Source organism: Mixophyes fleayi, chromosome 3, assembly GCF_038048845.1.
Source record: "Mixophyes fleayi isolate aMixFle1 chromosome 3, aMixFle1.hap1, whole genome shotgun sequence".
Lineage (NCBI taxonomy): Eukaryota > Metazoa > Chordata > Amphibia > Anura > Limnodynastidae > Mixophyes > Mixophyes fleayi.
In genome coordinates, this window is record NC_134404.1 from 285,680,564 (window position 1) to 285,702,942 (window position 22,379).

The 22,379-nt window shown below is 37.6% G+C and overlaps 1 protein-coding gene across 1 annotated transcript; it reads right to left on the reverse strand.

Moving 5' to 3' along the window:
* Positions 1 to 522: 522 nt before the first annotated feature.
* FBXO30 (F-box protein 30) lies at positions 523 to 21,528 on the reverse strand. The gene is made up of 3 exons (XM_075203732.1): positions 21,271 to 21,528; positions 4,940 to 6,950; positions 523 to 3,152 (listed from the first exon to the last, which is right to left on the reverse strand). The coding sequence occupies exons 2-3, from the start codon at positions 6,935 to 6,937 to the stop codon at positions 2,949 to 2,951; spliced, it is 2,202 nt and encodes a 733-aa protein (XP_075059833.1). The 5' UTR covers positions 6,938 to 6,950; positions 21,271 to 21,528; the 3' UTR covers positions 523 to 2,948.
* Positions 21,529 to 22,379: the final 851 nt, after the last annotated feature.

Sequence of the window (22,379 nt, forward strand, 5' to 3'; positions counted from 1 at the left end):
CCTAAGCACAGTGATATTATCACTGCAGATCTTTAGCTTCAGCCCAACTCCTTGGGCACCTACATAAAACTGGAGTTCCGTTGGGGGTTGGCAGGGGGAGGAGTCTGTCAGCAGCTAAAGAAATTAACTATTTAGGTGCCAAACTCGTCCCTACCCTACTCAACCCATGGTTAAGCAGTGTCCCCCAGATGGATGAACGAGAAAGCTTAATTTTACCTTGCATGCCAAAAAAAAAAAAAAAAAATAATTTAAATTCAGCATTACAAACTACTGTGTCCATGTTTTGTACTCAAATTCCCAGTCCAGAGCTCATAGTAGTAACCACTCACCTCCAGTACAGCTCATCAGGTTAAATTTGCAGCTATAAAATATGTAAATTTTTACATTTTCAAAAGGGACAGGAATAAATAGTCATCAACAGTCACTGGGTGTTAATGTCGATTTGCATGTTCCTTTTTAAAGTCAACTACTTCATTTGTCAAAGAAAAAATACATTAAGAAAAAATAAAAAAAATCAGAATGTTTTAAACCAAATGTGAAATGGTTTTATTAGATTTTATTATACACCAAAATATTTTATAATTGAAAATAAAGCATTTTGAACACAATGATAACGGAACCAAATATTACAGATTGTTACCAAATGTTTAACTTAAAGGGGAGCGAAAACAAGGTTTTATTAGGTTATTGGTAACAATCTAGGCACCATGCATGTCTATGTATTTGTTATAGAACTACAGACTTTGATATCGCAGATGAGTAATACGTTAGAAGGCTGCTTGCACCTGAACTGAAGGTAGATCACTAGGTATCAGCAAGGCTCCCAAACAACTTAGCTGTAGTCCCATGTAGTGAAAATAATTAACTTTTCAATATTGTTACAATTAAATTGTTCCATAGTTTTAAGTAAAGCTGTTCAATGTGCATAAAATAAAACAATTCAATTTTAAACATACCAGACCTCTTACAATGAAATTATCTATACTCCCAGTTTATGAATTGGGCTAACACTGCAAAGCCTATGTCTTCAATTAAAATTTACATATTTTTTTTTATTTAATGACTTCAGAAAGGAATCCTGAAGAGAAAACAAAATAAATAAGAAAAAAAACAAAGAACACTAACTGGAAAATATTTGGGATAGTCCTCCCACCACTGGTATATTTACCAAATACTGATAAGCCTAGAATAACTTCTTCACATGATAGTGTGCATGTGTCAATGCTGCATGTATGAAAACAATGCAAGTGTAATGCGCATGAAGAGGCTATAAAGCCCAGGTGGCCACCCGCCCCTTGCTGAGAACTTTGTCACCTTTAAATGGCATTTAAATACTATAAATGCAAAGTGCTTTATTGTAAGTGTTTACAGTCTTTGAAAAACATCCTGAAGAGAAATTAGCAATGTTCTGTGAAACACTGAATTACAAATAGTACATCAGTGAAAACTTTAAACATGTCCTTTAATCATGGACATAAATCACCAACTGATTAGGCATCTGTACTAAAAACACAGTATGTGACAACTTCTGGGTGAAAAGGCGAGATGCTGGAATAGTGCTGATCATTAAATGACAGAATTTTACATGAAAACCTTGTTTTCAGATGCCACAGAAGCTCCCAGTTCTTTGGCAGATGCTGCCACCCAGTAGTTAAGACAGACAGACAACTTGAGCCATTTATTTCCTCACCTGGAAACGCAAACATTAAGTGCCTGAAAGGCACTATATTACGTTTCACAGAAAATCCTCTCACCCAGGTCCATAGTCGTAGTAATAGTGGAGTGTTACACAAATGAAAGCCAATATGCCCATACAAATACAGGGAAAGAAATAGAAAAATCAGTGCTTTTTGCCTGAAAGGCACTGTAGTTAGCTCAGCAATGGAAGACTTGTTTAGGAATAAAATGTCAATCCCAGATGCACAATTGAAAACTATGTTGTTTTATCTCATCTCACAAAGATGATAGGTAAAAACATACTAGGAAAAAAAAAATTATCTTAAAAAGATCTTTTCAGATATTTTTAGTAAAACAGAAAACAATGCTTAAAAAGTGTAAAATAAGCTGCATGTTAAAATTGTAGATGTGTCTGCAATGCCAATAAACATGAAGGTAGTGAGTATAATTGAATAGACTAGACGTGCTGCAAAACATTCCCCAGAAAAACAGAATATATCAAAGTTCTCCTTACTCCTACATGCTGCAAAGTGCCCATACTTGATCCCTAAACAGTCTGAAAAACATCCAGAGATTTGAAATAAAGTGCTAGCAGAGTCTGTTAATGTTCCTTGACCATTTCAAATTGAAGTGCATTTTTTTGTGACACAGGAAGTTAACTATGGACTAATGGCACAGAGGTCAACTTAAAACACTACATAAAAATGATTTAATGTAGGGTACCATTTGATGGGAGGCAGATATAGAACTGAGGAAAACTGGAAACTTGGAGGTTTGCATATATTTCCTGACAACTGAAAGGTGACCAATACTAGACTTAGGCTGAAAAATACATTTACATTCGAACGTTATTTTTGGTCATGGTGAAGAAAAATAACTTAGTATTGGGTTTTTTTTTTAGTGCGTTTGCACAGAAGAATAACGGCACTAGTGAATCAGCATAGAATGCTAAAAGATGAAGATCTACAAGGAAGTTTATATAATTTATACTTCTGAAAGATTAAAGTCCACATCCAAAATTCAAATTTCCACAAACATTAAGGCATTTCTTACCACTTAAACCTAAACTATTTCTCTTTAATAGATTTATAAAAAAATAAACATCACTTCCAAAACCATTGTTATATACAGTGAGTGGATTTTTAGTTAAATATTTAAGTGTCACAAAGGATATTGTATAGAGGTTAAAACTGGTGCTTGAGTGTTGGTGCTTAAAAGGACAGGTTTCAAGACAGAACGGAGCAAGTGTCCATTTGTAGTCCATCTTGCAATTAAAGGACAGGTCTCAAGACTGAACGGAGAGAGCGTCCATCTTTTGTGAGTTCCCGGGTCACACACATACAAGGAAGAGGGACCGCATCTTCTCTTTTCTCTATAGTATTATAACTGCATTTCTTCAAATGGTCAGCCATGCTTACAATATCGGCAAATTTCCACTCCTTCACTGTACAGAACGCAGTGCTAAATCGCCACACCTGAAAGATAAAAGGTAGAATAAAATTAGTTATCCTGTGGTTTCCCCAGTTTAATAAAGATTTTTGCCATTTTGATTACACCTTTACAATAGTGATGTTTGTCCCATGCACTTTACTGTATTATCCCCCACAACTGTTTTATGGATCAATCACCCTTCCTATAAAATGTAGTGCTCATGAAGGCTAGCTGTTGCAGTGACACAAACTGAAAGGAAAACAATAGAGATTGATTAATGAGAGGAGAGATTCCCCTTCACGGTGTCAAAACCGCAGCCACCCTGTTCTTATGAACACTTTGCTTTACCATGTTGTGTAGAGCACACACCAAATGTAAGCTAGCATTCATGTGAACACTAGATGGATGGACTGTGAACGGATTTTCTTTCCACCTTTAAGTCCATGGACCATTCAACAATAAATATGAAGGCTTGGGTATGGTGATCACATTCTTTACATCAGTTATTTCAATTCTGAGGTGTACCCAAGCTGTGTTTTTACTTTAGAACCAACACCAGAGCAACAGGCTAAGAGTACATGAAAAGAGGTTGTGACATCACAAGTTCAGTCATCCAATAAATGCAAAGAGCTAATTATGGTATGGAGAGATTATTTTATCCACTCTATATTTACATACAAAACTGAATAAAGAAAGTTGCGCTGAGTCATAGCAACAGAATTTTACTTAATATAATATAACCTCCACATAGCATAAAAAACAATTCCATCCAAAACAATTATTTTTAGAAAATAAGTACACAGTAAAACAAGAATATTTCCCTTATTGTCATCTCTAATCCTCCGAGTTGGTTAAGGCTTTTTCAAACTGTAAGCAGGATGTTAAAGCCCCTCCAGTGAGCTTCCCATTAATCCGAATGGGTTTGTAACAGCAAACGTCTTACTAGAAGACTTGTTGGTTAAAAAAGAAACCAATTCTACCTTAAATTAACCCTTAGTAGTGACAAAGAAGCAAAGTGTGTTAAAACAATGTTATGGGATTCCATTTTCTTTAACCATGGTGAATAACTAGAGTCAAACAGTATAGTCTGAATGGTCAACTCCTTGCAGTTGTTCACAAATTGTATGTGCTGGCATTATGTAATAGAGCGGTTTGAGGAGTATATTATTGTGAACTAACTAAACGCAAGTGAAGATTGTATTTGAAAATACATTTGTTCATTCAAAGTTTAACATTAAAAATGTACAAGTTTTATGAATGTGGTATTAGGTCACGATGAGGAAACTTGTTTATCATAAATTGTACACAAGCAAAAGCAATCTTTGCATTATCTAATCATATTTAGCTATGCCATGTTGGTTTGATTTTTCTCAAGCACATCTGCAACATGAACATTTTAGTACAGATTGTAGGAGGTTCAAATTTTCAGCCCTTACGTACTAACCAGCAGATTGTTGTGCTGTTTCCACCTCCTGCCTCAGCTACCAACTCTATGAGCAGCCGACATTCAGTTCCAGCACCGACCATTACTGTAGAGGTATTGGCAAGGCCAACATAACAAATCTGCTGTGTCCTACTCCGTATCAGACCTTTTGTAGGGGTTACATTACTTAAAGAATCCCAAAAGTGTGGGGATTTCAGAAAATGGGACTCCCACATATCATGTAATTAGGAGCATGGGTTACGCGAATATATTTCACCAAAAATATGAAAATACCATTATTTACCACATTTTCAAGATAGTACTTTAACCCCATTAACTATTCCAAATAAGGGATCATCTATATACATTGAAGAATGAGGATTAAAACAAAATTTTAGATAAACTAACCTTTTCTTTGATTTGCCAAGAACTTCCATGTGTATACTGTCTCTTTTCCCAAAGCAGAACCACCATTCCACGGGACTGCAGCAAACTGGCACAAACATCCCTCATATGTCTAGACACTCTTGAAAGTTGGCACAAGGTAAAACCATCAAGAAATCCTGCAATGTGTTGCAGTACTTCATAAGGCAAACTACTAAAATGATCCTCAAACGGCCCTAATGAAGAGCTCTTTGCAGATTCATTGTCAGTGGATAAATGAGGCTGAACCCCAAATGACTTCAAGTGTCTATCATGAATAATTTTTGATCCTTGGGTTGACGGACAAAATCTACGTTGGGAATATGTACATCCATAATATGCTAATGGGCATCTTTGCTCCATCCAGCCATTTAGGCCAGCATGAATATCACCATGTACATTCTTAAAGTGAGAAGAAAATTCATCTCTTCTAAATAGTTGTCCACATACAAAAGTAAACATAGACGTTTGTTTGGCTTGGTATCTTGCAACACATTCCAGAACCAAGTCAAGGCCAAGTGTCTGGAAAGGACTAGGATTGGAAAGTTGAGGATTAGCATGGTCACAAGCAGACGCTGAAGCAATTTCTCCAACCATAGTATTTGTTGCTAATATTGCAGATGGAAACGAAAAGGTTTGTGTTCCAAAGTCAACATGATGCCCATCTACATTTCGACTGTCTGAAATACCACTGCCAGCAGGCGAATCCCCCAAGCAGAATACCAAAGCTGCTGTAATTAAGTCAATGCTATTGAGTCCCATGGGATCTTCTGGTAGTTCCAAGTCGGCAGTGTCCACTGCTTTGTCCTCTCTTTTAGTTTTGTTCTCTCTTTTAGTTTTGACCCAATAGTTGTCAACCAAGAAAGGACGTCTCCCAAAGACTGCAACATTTCGTAATCCTTGTTCATCTTTTTTATCCAAAATTTGTTCTTCTGAGCCATTTGTGATGCATGCGTCCGATAACCGTTCAACACTGGGCAAATAACTACATTGATTAATACGTTTTTCACCAGCTTCCAAGGTAACACCAGCACCATTTTGGTTTGATCCCACAGTGAACATCTCTTCCCTACCCCTAGGAGCAATTGCGTTGTCGTGGAAACCATTACACAAAACAGCTGACTGGCCCATGCTAATGTTGTCACTTTCTACCACATAACTACCATTTGTTCCTGGGAAGTAATCACTTGAACCATTTTGATGCAACTGTTTCAAGGAACTGCATGTCATTCCGGTAGCAGCCTCAATGCTTTCCTCTTCTTCAAATTCTGGATCCGTCAGGTCATCATTTTTACCGTTTTGATCAGAAAGCTGGAAATTTTTGTTCATCTCACAGCTTGCATCTCGTAGCCTACCATTAAGTATGGCAATGTCTCTTGTAGCATTATTTAAGATATCCAGAGCAGCAGCTAAACTCTTAGTGGTCTCAACGGTTGCTTGATAAAGTGCACCATAGGAATCTTCATCACTGGATACACAGTTTGTAACTATTTTGTCACCTTCTTCGGTTGTGACAGAATTTTGCTCTTGAGATTCAAGTTTCTCTGTTGTTTTGGTAATCATTGTTGCCACTCTGAGAGACTCCAGAAGCATTCTTTGATCCTGCAAAGCTAAAGCCATATCTAGCTGCTCTACTTCATCAACATCTCTACTCAAGTTTTCATAAGATTTTCTATCTGCATAGCTCACTGGCCATCGATTCCATTCCATTGTACAGCAGACTACACTCGCAGGACATATTTGTAAATGATCAGCTAGTTTGTTACGAATCATGACAAACGGACATCCAAACCCATTGTTTAAGCAAGGCACTCTTTCTAGGGGACACAATATTCGATGTTCATCAGCTTTGCACGAGTGAAAGACTGCTCCGCAAACATGTGGGCAGCCTACCAGGTCACAGGAAACACCAGCCTCTGGTCTTATCATGCAACGTCGACTGAAGCACGCAACACAATGTGAGTGCTGATGTTCTTCATCCATGATGAGGCCAGTTCTAAAAATGGGGAAAAAAAAAACAAGACAAAATTACTTTTAAGTAATTTTTTAAAGCACTAATGTCCATTGTTAAAGTAAAGCATTACGGCAAAGGTATGCATTACCCTGCTGTATTACTCAGCCTTCAAAGTAATTCTTACATTGACGAAGAATCAAATTGTTTTTCAGACTAACAAGCAAATAAACATTGGAAGGACAGTAAGCTTAAAACCTAATTTTTGTTTTTAAAAGTACTTTTAATTTTTTCTTTAGTTTATATGTAAAGGAATTAACCATAAAAACTTCATATAACAAAGCATGATTTAGAAATCTAAAAAGGAACCCACAGCACTAAATGCCACAATCAGAGTAACTTTCAAAATATAGAACACAGTCCAACCATACTTCAGTACATCATATTAGGCATATACCTATAAAACAATGCAGTTGTCAATTCAAACCACACAAAACAGGTGAGATTTTATGAAAGAAGCTTCAGCTCTCTGACAAGGTTCTAAGACCTAAAAAAATGATAACTATGCCACAAGAAAACATTACAAGTATGACATATACAGCGCTCCCTCTTCATAGGAATTGACAGGTAAATACACAGTTTATTTTAGCAGTGGTGTGCTTTTACAATTGCATACAACAGAGAAAGCACACCAATGGGTATATTTACTAAACTGTGGGTTTGAAAAAGTGGAGATGTTGCCTATAGCAACCAATCAGATTCTAGCTGTCATTTTGTAGAATGTACTAAATAAATTATAACTAGAAACTGATTGGTTGCTATAGGCAACATCTCCACTTTTTCAAACCCGCAGTTTAGTAAATCTAGCCCCAAGAGTGGTGTCATCTCAGGGTAATGTTTTTAAATTTTAGATTAATACCTGGATATAAAGAATCCCCTCATAAGCATCTTGATGCTTTTCAGATTGATGCTTGTGGATCATAACAAGTATCCTCCTTACACTAAACAAAGAAAAAAAAAGGTAGGACACCTTTATGTACACTTAACAGAAGAGTATGCACAGAAATAAGTGAGGGTAGCAGTATGAAGAGGCAACACTTTAGATTTGTGCACCATACAAATATGCCCCTTAGATATTAAGCAATTTTCTGTTTCCAACTTTTCTATGAAACACACACATGAATAAGAACAGATTGGCTGCAGAGAAAACTATAAACAGCATATTTCCAAAGAGGTTGCTATGTCGGTGAAACCATTTCCAAGAACACCAACTTATTTCTTTTTATGAACTGCTGGCTAGATAGCTATAAGGGTATTTCCTAGACTGAGCAGTTCAAAAGGTTATTAGAACAGCTGCTTGGCAACACCTCATGACATGCAACTTGTGCCTTATGCGTTATAACATGATTAAGCAATTCTACTCTCTACTTAGAAGATGTATTTCATCATGTGCAAGGACACATCTCACATTAGTACTATTACTTACTTATAAAAGATCTATTAGATAGATTTTTCAAAGCCATTAACATTGTGCCTGCAACAAATTTTTTATATGACACTGCTTGCTTTAATAATGATGTAAAGATATGGGTATATAGGATCAAGAGGACTGGTGGTACAGTAGGAAGATGAGACTAGATTCCACATCTTCATTTGTGGAAACTAACAAAAAGAGGGTGTCAGAGGGTGCTAGGAAGGAATTGAGCTAGTCATTTTTGAAGAAGAGTATACCATTTCAAGTCAGATCTTATCAATCTTGGAAGCAAGATCTTGTGCACAAATAGTAGTAGGAGGGTTTGGGGTAGGAGGGTTGAGAATAGATGTGTTAAAAAGGTGTTTGAGGTTCGAAGCCTGAGGCCGAGATGAGAGATTAGATGTTTAACAGTGCCCAAAGCATTCCAATAGGAGTAGTAGATAGCAGTATACCTGAGGAAATTGTTAGAGATACAAGATTTACACCAGTTACGTTCTGCTTTGCAAGAAACTTTTTGAAGACTTTGTTCAATTTAGTGTGCCACAGCTGACAGAGTATGAAGAGTTGCTGGAGGAACTTGATCAATGGCTGTTGCTAGGGTTTGGTGAAAATGAGCTACTGCAGTAGTAGAAGTTGGGGAGAGATGTGAAAAACTGTTGCAAATTAATTTAACTTCTCTGCTGTCCTAATACCTACAGAATTCTTAAGTACTGGGGGAGATAAAGTGATGATCCAAGAGGGCGAAAGAACTGTTAAGGAAATCAGAAACAGAGCACACACTAGAGAAAACAAGATCAAGGCAGTGGCCAGCCGGAGTAGAGGATTCATCCACTGGGAGAGGCCGAGGGAGGAAGTTAGAAAGAGCAGTTTGGAAGCATTATGTTAGTGTAGAGTGTGTTTGGCGCAGTACATGGGCAACAGTTAGTTGGCAATGAGAATATTTAAGTCTAGTGAGCTAGTTATTTGTGAGTGAATAGATTGTCCTCCCTACCTACTTAGATATAAGACTTGTTTGGGTATTGGGAAAAAAAAATCCAGGAATTGGTACATTTCTCCGTTATTAAAATGTAAATATCCAATACAAAATTTAAAGTTCTGCCCCTCACATACAAAAAACAAATACAAACCCCAAACTAAAACACTTTTTTTTTTTTTTTTAAATAGGCTAATTAAAAGATAAGCTTCACAAATCCAGTGCCCTAAACCCCCCCCACCCAGCGCTAATGAGATTTGCTATAATCTAAAAGCATTGGCTAGTACTGGAATACTTGTTAAGACAAGACCTCAAGAGGTTATTTAAGGATACACCATCATTATTAATCTCATATTTCATCATGTATCTAGCTCAGAGTGACAATGTAAAAGGCAGAAGACCCAAGCATCAGGAGTGTTATGCCTTTCAACACAAACAAGCTTCTAATGTTACCAACAATCTGCATGTGACCAGTCAATGTAACACTGCCAATAGTGTTAAACAGAAGATGTAAACCATGATTTATTTTTTAATTAAATCAATATATGAAAGTCTTATTATGTATTCATAGTAACGTTATGTGAAAGCTTCTGAAAAACAAATTATTTTTTTTTTTTCAGAACTCCATGAAAAGGAACGCCAACTGTTTCCCCGTATAAGCTAGCAGTATTAAAAAATAAAAAATAAAGCAAACTACATAGTAACATTATAATGCTCAATTAAATTACAAATCCCAGATAGAGGCAAAATATTAGTAGTCCTAGTTAAAGACTAATGGAAATAAATAATTGTTTTGCATGGAAAATCCTGTGTTGGTCATCTTCACATGACTATAATAAAAGGATCAAATGCTGATCCCTGATCAGAAAAAAAAACCAAAAAAACAAGTTAACATATGACTTGGATCTACATGAACTACTAATACTGCTCTGTACACAACACAAGCTAGGAGGCTGTACTGTAGTTATAATAGTAACAACAACAATTCATATTTGTATAGGCTTGAATGTGAGCCAGTTTGTAAGAGGGGGTCTATGACATCTAATTAGCTAGCCACCATGGCAATCCAATCAGGGGACTTCAATATCCTGACAGTGCCTCTTACCATCAAAATATAATACAGCACGCAGCAGGTCAGTATGGCTCCAGAAGGTGCAAGTTCCTTGAGCAGCAGACAAGGAATCATTCATTAAGACCATTACACTTTACAAGATACAGCATCCATTATCATTATATATTCATCAGGCTTACTTTTCTGAAAGTAACTCAGATATGGAAAACTTTTAGCCCATATTTGGGCAATATGCTTCATTTAATAATTTATTTTTTATTTTTATGACGACTAGAAATGCAGAGGCTCTCCCCAAATTAGTGTCAGTTTCCTTTTTGATTTGGAAATTCTCATTAATTACAGTATGCCTTCTTAGGCACACCCCTTTATAACGCCCAGCAAAAAGTTAATTCAAAAAGTGTTATTTACAATTAAGGTCACCCTAAGATGGCATTTTAAAAAGGGACAGTATTAACAAAGTAGTGCATCACAAATATATAAAGCACTCAGACAACTTTCAAATTAGTAGTAACACATTAATGTAGTAATAAATTGTATTTGGAAGCATTACTGCATCTTCAATACATGACACCTATCCCATATAAAAAAAAAAAGTGTTTAGGTGTGTAGCATAGTAGTATAACGAAGTTTGCAGCGCTCTTTAAAAGTGGGTGCGGATACCATAGATATCTTGAGAGCAACAATATGAACACAAAAATATAATACTTGTGAAGTGGGAGGAAGGGGGCAATTGGAATGGCACTTGGTATTCCAGTTGAGTCCGCAATTTGTGAGCGACATGGAAGCATTCTTTGCATGTGTGTAACAAATCAAATCGATGACACGCAAAATGGGTCCAATGGCCCTCTTTAGCTGTACAGGGGACTGTGGAGAGGGGAACTGTTTTCCTTTTATTGTAATAGGTTATATTTTTTGTTCTCCTTTGCATGGATCCACTCTCCCTTGCACACATTTCATTTCACTTTGATAGAGGCAGTCCTCAGTGATATGTTAATCATTTCACCTGTTACTTAAGCTGGGTACACACTACACGGTTTTCGTCCAATAATCGGCTCAATCAGCCGACATACGACCGCTCGTTCAAAAGTCGGGTCAGTGTGTACAGTGACACGATGGTCGAAAGTCTGCCCAAATGGACGATTGTCGCCTCATTTGGTTGGTCGTACCGTTTAGTATTTTCGTTCCAATCTCGTTTCCGTTGTGTAGTGTGTATAAACGTCCGACCGATCCACAACAGTGAGTACGAAATTACAGTCATTGCTCACAACAACATGGCTGCAAAAAGTCGCTAAAGGGACGTTTGCTCTTCCCTTTATCGTCCTAAACAAGGCTAGTGTGTATGCAGTCCATGGACCGAGCGATCGGACCATCGATCGCATGTAAAATCGCTCGGCATAAAAAGTTGGTTGAAATTTCTGTAGTGTGTACCTAGCTTGAGACATCAGCATAAGAGAACTTTGTTCTGCTCATCGGGTGCCCAGGAACCCTAGAGCTCAACATTAACACCTTTGTTCAAGGCAAACGGGGACAAGCCTATCACCATTTTGACTAATGTTTATACATGGCCGGCTGTTTAAATAAAGAACCATCACACTACAAACAAAAACAGCAAGCAAGATAGTTACTCTTGCCTGTCAGTTATGCTGTTCAACACAAGAAATACTAAAACAACAACACTGTCTGTTGTAGACCCTTAAAAGGAAAGCAGACAAAGTTTCCTGCACATCTCAATCTGGGCAGTGTACCAGCTGTGTGTCATAAAATGACAATTATGGGCAATGAGAAAAACAAAATCTTAAAAAGATGATCAAGTTAGATTTAAATTACGCAGCTATCAGAATGAAGATTATAGGTAGAGCAGAGTGTAATTTTGTACTAGTGAAAATGACAGGAAAGGCAAATGGCAAGCTTAGCATCACAAAGATATTCTTCTTCTGCAAGGAAACGCCTTCACTCTGGCAACAACGTAAAATCAAATGTTGAGTGTTGTTCACCAATTTAGCATTAAACACTGTCACTTACATTTTATCTACCATTCACCCAATCCATTCCTCAAGACTCAAATGGCTCTACAGTACCTCTAATAGTTCCACTTACCTTATCAAAAGAATTTGATGACCATCAACAATATAGCTGCCTGTTTGTGTCAGTTGGGCAGTACAATATACAGATGAGCAATATGGAACTATCTGAAGCTTTGAGAATTGGGCTGAAGCAAAGAAGCCAATATATCCAGATTACTCCCAAGTGAGGGGTTACAGCATAAGAGACTAGTAAATAAGGTGGTCTTCAATTCCAATGACAGGCAGATACACATAGGACTAGAGTATATCTAGTAAATGCACACAGTGGAGTATCCAAACCGCTATACATTAATCTTATCAGAAAAGGCAAACTTATTTGAAATTCTGTTTGATGTGCAATTATTTTCAAGATTTCCCTATATTCAGTTTAACAAGTTCTAAAAAGGATTATTGAAAGGACAAATAATTATATTACAGAACTTGATTCTGTTGGTAAAGGAATGGAGTGTCCCTCTCAAACTGTCTGTTGTAATGATTCACAAGTACAGTACAGCATATACTGTGGCGAAGAGGTATGCAAAACTCATGACTGTGCAAGGATTTATTAAGGCACAGGAACATTCATCACTTGTAGCCAGGACAGCTGATGGTGGTTGCATTTCTATGCCTCACACTTTACCAAGTGTGTGGGCAGATGAAAAGGATGCAGGTCTGCAGAGTGCTACAAATGGATCTTACTAATGTTAGCATGGAACTAGACATCATAAAAAGGTTTCCATTTTCCACATAAATGCGTGTCCCCTTTTACTGAATGCAGCCTTGGCTGGGGTAATATAGAACAAACATTTCCTAAAACCATTAGCTTTTGCTTCTATTTCGCACACAGGCCATATAAACACAATTATCCCTGATTTTATAAGCATATGGTGAAAATGTTCTATATACATTATTCCAACATCAACTATTTAGCACAGAAACGACAGAATGCAGAATTAAGAATATTAAAAGTGTTCTACATAAACGGCAAGTTACAAATGAAACATCTTTAAAAAAAAAACCAAGACAAAAACACAAAACCACACAACACGTTTATGTTGTACTTGTAACCATTATGGTGGACTAAGGGATCAATTGCTGAATTTGTGTAATACACATTTAACAATGTTATGTTTAGTCACAAGGCAGGATTACCGATAACAGCAATTTTTCATGGGTATAAGCTTAACGCTCAGAAAGGCAACACTTACAGTCCTTTACCCCATTATTCAATGAAGGACTACATGGTTATGTAGAGTAAGTTCTGCTAAGACCATTTAAAATAGATGCCCGAGGGATTGCTGAACAGTTAATATGACAAAGTTGGGTCTATTTGCCATAGCTCTTACACAGACACCCCTTCCCCACCACCTTTTTCCTGGCAATATTTAAGATTTGTGATGGAGCCACTGGCCTCTAAAACAGTCTCTGAACCAAGCTAAAGAAGGCACAGAAATGCTAAATTCAGAACCATGTCATTAAAACAAGATTAGCAATAACAGGAAATGTACTGTTCTTCATGACACATTACATGATTTAAAACGTACATAAAACTCTAAAAATATAAAACAAATATATATTACAATCCATAACAAGTATGCATATATTTGTGTGTTTCAATCCTCTGAGCAAAGATGCCAATTTGAATGCCTAAAATATATAAGTGCACAGAAATATCTTGTGCCTAATCTGGAAATGTAGACGTAGTAAAACGTACAATATTTTAGTCTAGTCTGTTCTTGCCTTTTGGCTTAAGATTCCAAAAACTCTTAAGGTTAAGAGAAATGCTTAAAGAAGGTATTTTATTTATACAGGTTTTCAGCATCTCCATTTTAATGCTTGTTAGACCCAAGCCTGAGCCAAATATTGAGATAAAACATGCATATAAAAAAGCAGTCTGGAAACATTTGACTAGCAGAATAAGCTACAGTGAAAAGTGTTTTGGCCTTCTTCAGAACAGGCAATGTGCCAATGCTCACTTTGGCCCCTAGCGAATACGACTTGATAAAGAAGAAAGTGCCAAGTCTTGTGCCACCTTTTTCAGTTTTGGTGATCACTATACTAGTGGAGCTGTACTAAATCTATACTACTGGTGTTTGTTGTTGTTTTGTATGGGTTTTTCTTTTTTAAATGTAATGAAAGCAATTATGAAGAAAATACTAGAAATATTCAACAAAACCTATGGGAATATATTCTGCAAATAATAAATTAGCCTTGGTGAAATTAATCCAACCCACAAAATATACCCTTATTTTATTTTGCCAACTCTAAAATGTACATGGATACCAAGGGGTAAATGTATCATACCCCGGTTTTCGCAACTTGCGAGAGATTGGCGTCTTCGCAGCTTAAATTTAAAGCGGAAGTTTCCCTTTACAAGGCAGCGCCGCTTTAAATTTAAGCTGTGAAAACGCTGATCTCCCGCGAGTTGCAAAAACCGGGGTATGATACATTTACCCCCAAATATGTACTGGATGTTTGCTTTAGGTTCTGGGCTAGAATTCAATTTTTCACTTTAATATTTTTCTTTCTGTGGCAAAAATATATATATATATATATATATATATATATATATATATATATATATATATATATATATATATATATATATATATATATATATATATATATATATATATATATATATACACATATATACACATATATATATACATATATATACATATATACATATATATATACATATATATATACATATATATATATACATACACACATACACACACACACACGTTAACCTGTGCATGATACTCATGCATTCTAGTCAAATCAAGCTACTTAAGGTGTTAAAAAGGTTCTTGTCATGCATTTGGGCCATAGCCTAGGCCTCCTCAGGGTAAGAGCGTTACTTCCCGACGTAAGCACCCTTTTTTAACGTCATTTTGTCCACATGTCACCACCTCATTCTTCTCCATCACCTCATCCTTCATTTTCATCGCCACATCTATCCAGATGTCTATCCAGACACAGGGATCTCTCTCAGCGGTCCTGAGTATTACACTCCTCTCACTCTGTCACCCCCGGCAACCACTCCCCACTGTCACCCCCAGCAAACACCAACCACTCCCAACTGTCACTTCTCCTTCAAGAAATATATATATATTTTTTTTAAATCTTTATAAACACTTTTCCAATTAACAAATTAAAAACATACCAAATTTCAGCCCTTTCTGAATTTTTTTTTTTTTTACACACACTAAGAATTTAGTAGGTCAGTGTATAACTCCACCCAGCAGGTGGCGCTGCAGCTTGGTTTTATTTTTTCCACACACACACACACAGACAGACAGACAGACAGACTAACACACGCCACTAGACATTTATATTATAGAGATATATATAATCTTTAATTGAGAAGTGACTCAGGCCTCCCCTATTGTCGGCTTCTAAAAGCAGCTGACACATCAGCCACTGTTCATTCCAAATTATGCTGACCAATACTGGCAAGCAAAAGCAGATCCCCCCTACAGCACCAAAAGCGTCCCCTACACTGGAGGAAATTTCTGATGACATCACCATAGGATCTTTTGTACTATGCAAGGATCTAGGCTTCCCAATAAAAATGTACATGGATTTCACATTAAATGCAATTTACAGTAACTGACAACTAGGTTCTGGATATGAGGGTCATATTCTGTAGTGTGACCACCAAAGTAAGTTGTTGTAAATAAACGATACCTTAGAACAAGAACTACCAGTTAATTTACAGTTAGCTGCTGGCAATAAGCAAAACAAGAACTCTAGTCAACATTTACTTTCACATAAAAGTTTTCCTCATAGGTTGAAAAGACAAAGCTCTCCCAATCAACTGGGTACTTTGGCTCTCATAGCAGTGCATCTCCCTAGGGAACTGGGCACGAAACCCATGCAGTCCTACTACTAATTGGACTGATTAAAAACAGTATAATGTAAAAACTTTGCAACTTCCATATCTACCCACAAATCATTGATGCAGGATTTTATTTCGGTGTCTGTGTTCTTTGAGGAAAAACAGCTTTGTACTAGTTGGAAGAATGTGATTTTTTTTTAACCTAAAAAGTGTACTTATGCATACATGGAGTAGAGGATGAATATTGGTTCAGCCTACACATGGTTGTTTTCACTGAGTAGTTGACATACACTGTAAAATTCGCTATGACCAGCTAGAAATAAGGATAGGAGCTTTTATTCCATAATGGTGACAGTCCTCTGTGAAAATTAACATTAGTGAATAATAAAAATATGACCACAATGATTATGTTTTCAGGGTGTTGAGGAATCTTGTGCTGCTGCCAAACCTCTCAGTATACAAGATGCTACAAAAATGCATATGGCTGTTTTTCCCTTCAAAATGCAACATCAGGGCTCATTTAGACAATCTTTTTTTTTTTATATATTTTTAGAGTATTTTCTCATGCTGCATTCTGGACAGTAAGCTCCAAAACCATTGCAGCACAGGGCTTATTGAACCCTCTCTGTCTGTATGCAAAAATCATGCATATGTTATCTTTCAACGTTGTGTTCTATCCTACTATTTGTGTTTGATGCTGCAAACAGAGGGTTCAATGATCCTTCTAAATGCAGTTTGTAGCATTTTTCTCTCGCATCCTCTCCAGAAGGCAGTTTGAGAAAATCTGCTGAATGTGTTCATTTGAACAAGGCCTTTGAATGTCTAACATTACGTCTGTCGTTTTCCATGCTTCTCTATAGTATTTAAATGCACAATAAACAAACAAATGGCATGGGGGGGGGGGGGTTAAAAACACTGTTAGCTCATTCATAAATCCTCACAGACCCTAAATTGAGCAAGCCTAATACACACATTTTGATGGGGACTCATAAGCAAAGAATAGGTAGACAAAATATCTTTCAGTAGGTGTATTATTTTTCACTACACTTTCTAAAAAAAAAAAAAAAAAGAAAAAAATATATTACAATATAACCCAAGTGAAATAAAAGTATCTAAATATATCATGTCAAAAGGTGCAGTTGTTTTGAGCTTTACATTTGTTTTACTCGGATAAAACAATATGCTCTGAAGGAAAATCAGATTGACGCCTTGTTTACTGAAACATTTTCAGCGCCAACAACATATAAAGTCCAGCTCATTAGAGCTCTTGCAGATTTAGAGTATATATACAGAATTCTGTAATACTCTCATTTTAGACTTCCATATTGCACAAACATGATGTGTTGGATGTTGCACTTATTGCTTTTTTACTTTACCAAACACCAAGAGCTGAAACCTACTTTAACGTCATAACTTCTGGCTTTGTGTGCCCTACCAACTCCCACAAAACATGATCCACTCTACAGGTGTAAACACAAGAGCTATTTTGTGTATAAGAAAATGGCACCAGATAATGGCTTAATTACTTCCGCAATCCAAGGGATGTCAAGAGCTTGAGATTTCAAAAACAAGCTTGATCTTGATATTTTACTACCTGATCTCCAACAAACCAAGCTCCATTTGTAAATGAAAGGAAATGCATGAGACGAGCAGAATATCATAACCAGTATCCTTATTTGGTTAAGTTATTTTTTTTGCCCCACTGCCATTACATTGGAATTTTGCGAAGCAAGTTGTATATAATCAGAAATTAAGAAGGCCACAAAACAACACTAACATAATGTCACTTAACCAGAAAATGTTTTGTTTTTTTAGGAATCCCTCTTAGGATATTAAACACAAAACTGTGAAAGAGGATCTTATTCAAGGACTTATGCCACTTATCAACAGGATTCAAGGTGAAAAATTAAGGCACAAAAGTGAAAAGAGCTTTAATACAAGACTAAAACATGAGGTTGACAATAGATTGGATTTTTCAGGTAATTCAGTCACCTTACCAATGTTTCCCAGTTCATAAGTACAGAACATCACTAATGTCTTACCTCTCTGTCTGTATGTATTACCCAGTATTGTCTTATTAATGTTTGTTCCCAATTGTAAAGCACTACGGAATTTGCTGGCGCTATATAAATAAATGTTGATGATAATGTGCCACGATGCCCATTTGTTAAATAAATGCTTTCGCCAAGTCTTTCTACCGCTTCCCTCAATTTTTTTTTTTTAGCAAACCACCTATATCACCAGTCTATGCCAACTGAGAGGATTGAGACAGACTGAGGTGGATATCTAGCAAATAAAAAAAAAAAAAAAAGAAGCAACAGGGAATACAAAAGCTCCTAACAGTCAAATAGAATTTTTTTTAATGAATGCCTGTAATGGGATCTCTATGGCTGCCTGGGTGTCACCCTCGACTCCTCTCTCTCTTTTGCCCCCCACATTCATTCCCTTGCCCAAGCCTGTCGCTTCCAACTACGCAACATCGCCCGCATCCGTCCTCTGCTCTCTCAGGATGCCACCAAAACTATCATCCACGCACTCATCTCCTGCCTTGATTATTGTAACCTCCTCCTCACTGGCCTCCCCCACTCCCGTCTCTCCCCCCCTGCGCTCTATACTCAATGCGGCCGCAAGACTCATCTTCCTCTCACGCCGCTCCTCCTCTGCCTCCCCTCTCTGCCTTGCCTTACACTGGCTCCCCTTCCCCTACAGAATACTTTTCAAACTCCTCACCACCACTTACAAGGCTCTTTTCAACTCTACTGCCCCTTATATCTCTAACCCCCTCTCCATTCACACTCCTGCCAGCTCCCTGCGCTCGGCCAACGACCGTCGCCTCTCCTCCACCCTTATCACCTCTTCCCACTCCAGAATCCAAGACTTTTCCCGTGCAGCCCCCCTTCTCTGGAAGAACCTCCCTCGTTCCATCCGTCTCTCTCCTACTCTGTGCTCCTTCAAACGTGCACTCAAAACTCACCTCTTCCTCAAAGCCTACCAACCATCTACTTAACCCCCATCTCCTTCCTTTGCTCGTCCTCCCTTCTCTCCTCTTGCCTCAACTGGCTCCTCTTGTGCCTGGTCTGTTTACCCTCCCTTAGGATGTAAGCTTGTATGAGCAGGGCCCCTCCCCTCCTGTCTCCATAACTGTTCTTCCGCTCCGTTTTTACTGCATATGACTAGCCAGAGTTTCTGAAGTATTGGTACTTTTTGTTTATTGTTCTGTATGGTTTCACCCTGTATAGTCTACTGTTAGTGCTGTGTGCGGCGCTGCGGATACCTTGTGGCGCCTAACAAATAAAAGATAATAATAATATGACCTAGGGATCTTTACACATGTGGGAGATCTTCAGGAAAAATTAATGAATGGCATCAGAATAAAACCCTTCAACACCTCAACATAAAACAGCATTTATTTTCTGTCACATTTTAAATTGTTTATACACACATTTAGATTACACTACTGCTGAGAGCTTGTTTGAAGCTCTATAACTCAATCCGAACAGTGCCACTTCTGACCATTATACATTTCAGTCTAAGGGCCTAATTCCATTTTGTAATGTTTTGAGTCTTTTGATGCACTTTACTTACAATAAATGCAGCATATCTCCCATATGAGCAAGTTAAACAAAAATTAGCCAATTTAAATTAAATTAATTAGTCTGAAAGGGGAGTAACAGGAAATATACCCACTTAGCTTGTCTGGGTTCATTTGAAGAAATAGAAATACAAATATACCAACTAAAAAGCCAATTAATCTACACTGGGTAGGGCACTGAACACACTGTCACCAGTTTAGTATTTGTCATTGGTGTAGCTGGTTTAGTAGATTTATCTCAACAGTGCTTTCTGGCAGAAAGTTAGTACTAAACAAATAAAAAGATGACAATGATAACAATGTACACTTGTGAATCCAGAAGTTTCATAAGGGAGAGAATGCTTTCAGGGTCTTTAAATATGGAGATCCAATGCTTTTCCAATTACTCCAGAAAATATACATTTTATTACATCATGCCTCTTGCATATTTGCTCTACAGTCCAGTCTCAAACACTCAGAAATGGCACATGCTTCATAGTACACCCCTACTAAATCTAAGATGTCAAAGGTATGTTAAATCAAATATGACCATGTGTTGTGTACCTTTACATAGTTGCCACACTAACAAAAACACAAAATATGAGATTAGGCTATGGCTACACAGATCAAAATAGCACATGTTTGTTCTTTTAATAGATTAATACACTAGTACCTATGGGGTAATGTCCACCAACTTGCTGAAGTAACTGTGGTATGTACAATAGGTGCAGGCAGGCTATTTGGGAGCCTACATGGAGCACAACAGTGTATTGTATATATTTATACAGAGAATCTCAACAACTGTTTTGCCTACTGAATTTAAAATAACAGTTACATTGTATGCTATGTGCTTAAATGGACTGAGATTGTTTAGCTGTATATCATGATAATTCCCATCAAAATTCTTGAATGTGTGTGGACATAACTGAACACATGAAAAAGTACAGAAAGTTTAAATAACTAACCTTAATCCACGTGTGGTGACAGAAAGAAAACTTATCCCAAGATGTCATGAGTCAAGTAAATAGCTGCAAGAACCACTAATGCCAGCGACTGCAGTTACAAGTGTAATCTGGCAATGCAAAGAGTTAAAGGCCAGCAGTGATTATATAAAACACACAGGTTAACCTTTGTAGTGCAGAAGCCAGCAGAGAAGCCTGGTTACATTGTAGCCTGTTAGTGGAGCTGCTTCAACACTGACTTGCAATAACTTATAATTATTAGTTCACTACTAGTATTGCTGTTATGTTTATCTTTATGTAACCACCGATACAAATACCCATTATACTCCAGATACCACGTCCCCTCACATAACCCGGATACACAGCGCCGGCTCCTGAAATATAAAAGGCCTAGGGGGCTTACCTCGACCCCGCCTGTGTAGGATACAGGACCCGGCAGGGAGGCTGTGGCCTCCGCTGTGACTTTGCTCGGCCTCCTCACTGCCACCCGCAGCCGCACGTCCACTTCCTTTTATACGTTCGCTGCACCGTAACTTCTACCCCAGCGTCCGCGGCCACCGTACCCCGGCTCTAGCTGGTCTCGCAGACTTCTCTGTTTCTTCGCCGTCTCTGTCGGCGCTATGTCGTCATTACTGCGTCACTGAACGACCTCCCTTCTCCCCTCCCACCAATCCTCACACAGCTCTTAACACTGACAGCGGTGATGGGGGTGACGTCACTCAGCCTGTCATCAACTGTCGCTAGTCAGGAGCTGTGGGACATTGTTTTGGTAGGAAACAGTTGACTGCTGGCAACTGTTGGCCCATGGTACATTTGTAACTATATCTTTAAAATAAAATAAAAAAAAAATATATATATATATCTATAATATAAATGTCTAGTGGCGTGTGTTAGTCTGTCTGTGTGTGTGTGTGGAAAAAATAAAACCAAGCTGCAGCGCCACCTGCTGGGCGGAGTTATACACTGACCTACTAAATTCTTAGTGTGTGTGGAAAAAAAAATTCAGAAAGGGCTGAAATTTGGTACACTAAGATGTTTTTAATTTGTTAATTTAATTTGTTAATTGTTAAAAGTGTTTATAAAGATTTAAAAAAAAAATATATATATATTTATTGAAGGAGAAGTGACAGTTGGGAGTGGTTGGTGGTTGCCGGGGGTGACAGTGGGGAGTGGTTGGTGGTTGCCGGGGGTGACAGAGTGAGAGGAGTATGATACTCAGGACCGCTGAGAGAGATCCCTGTGTCTGGATAGACATCTGGATAGATGTGGCGATGAAAATGAAGGATGAGGTGATGGAGAAAAATGATGAGGTGGTGACATGTGGACAAAACCACGTTAAAAAAGGGCGCTTACGTCGGGAAGTAACGCTCTTCCCCTGAGGAGGCCTGGGCTATGGCCCAAATGCATGACAAGAACCTTTTTAACACCTTAAGTAGCTTGATTTGACTATAATGCATTAGTATCATGCACGGGTTAACTTGTATATATATATATATATATATATATATTGGA

Excerpts from the sequence above, each read along its gene's own strand:
- FBXO30 (XM_075203732.1), bottom strand. The coding sequence starts at position 6,937 with ATGGATGAAGAACATCAGCACTCACATTGTGTTGCGTGCTTCAGTCGA. Across the intron at positions 3,153-4,939 it reads CTTGGCAAATCAAAGAAAAG|GTGTGGCGATTTAGCACTGC; the intron begins GTTAGTTTATCT and ends TTTATCTTTCAG.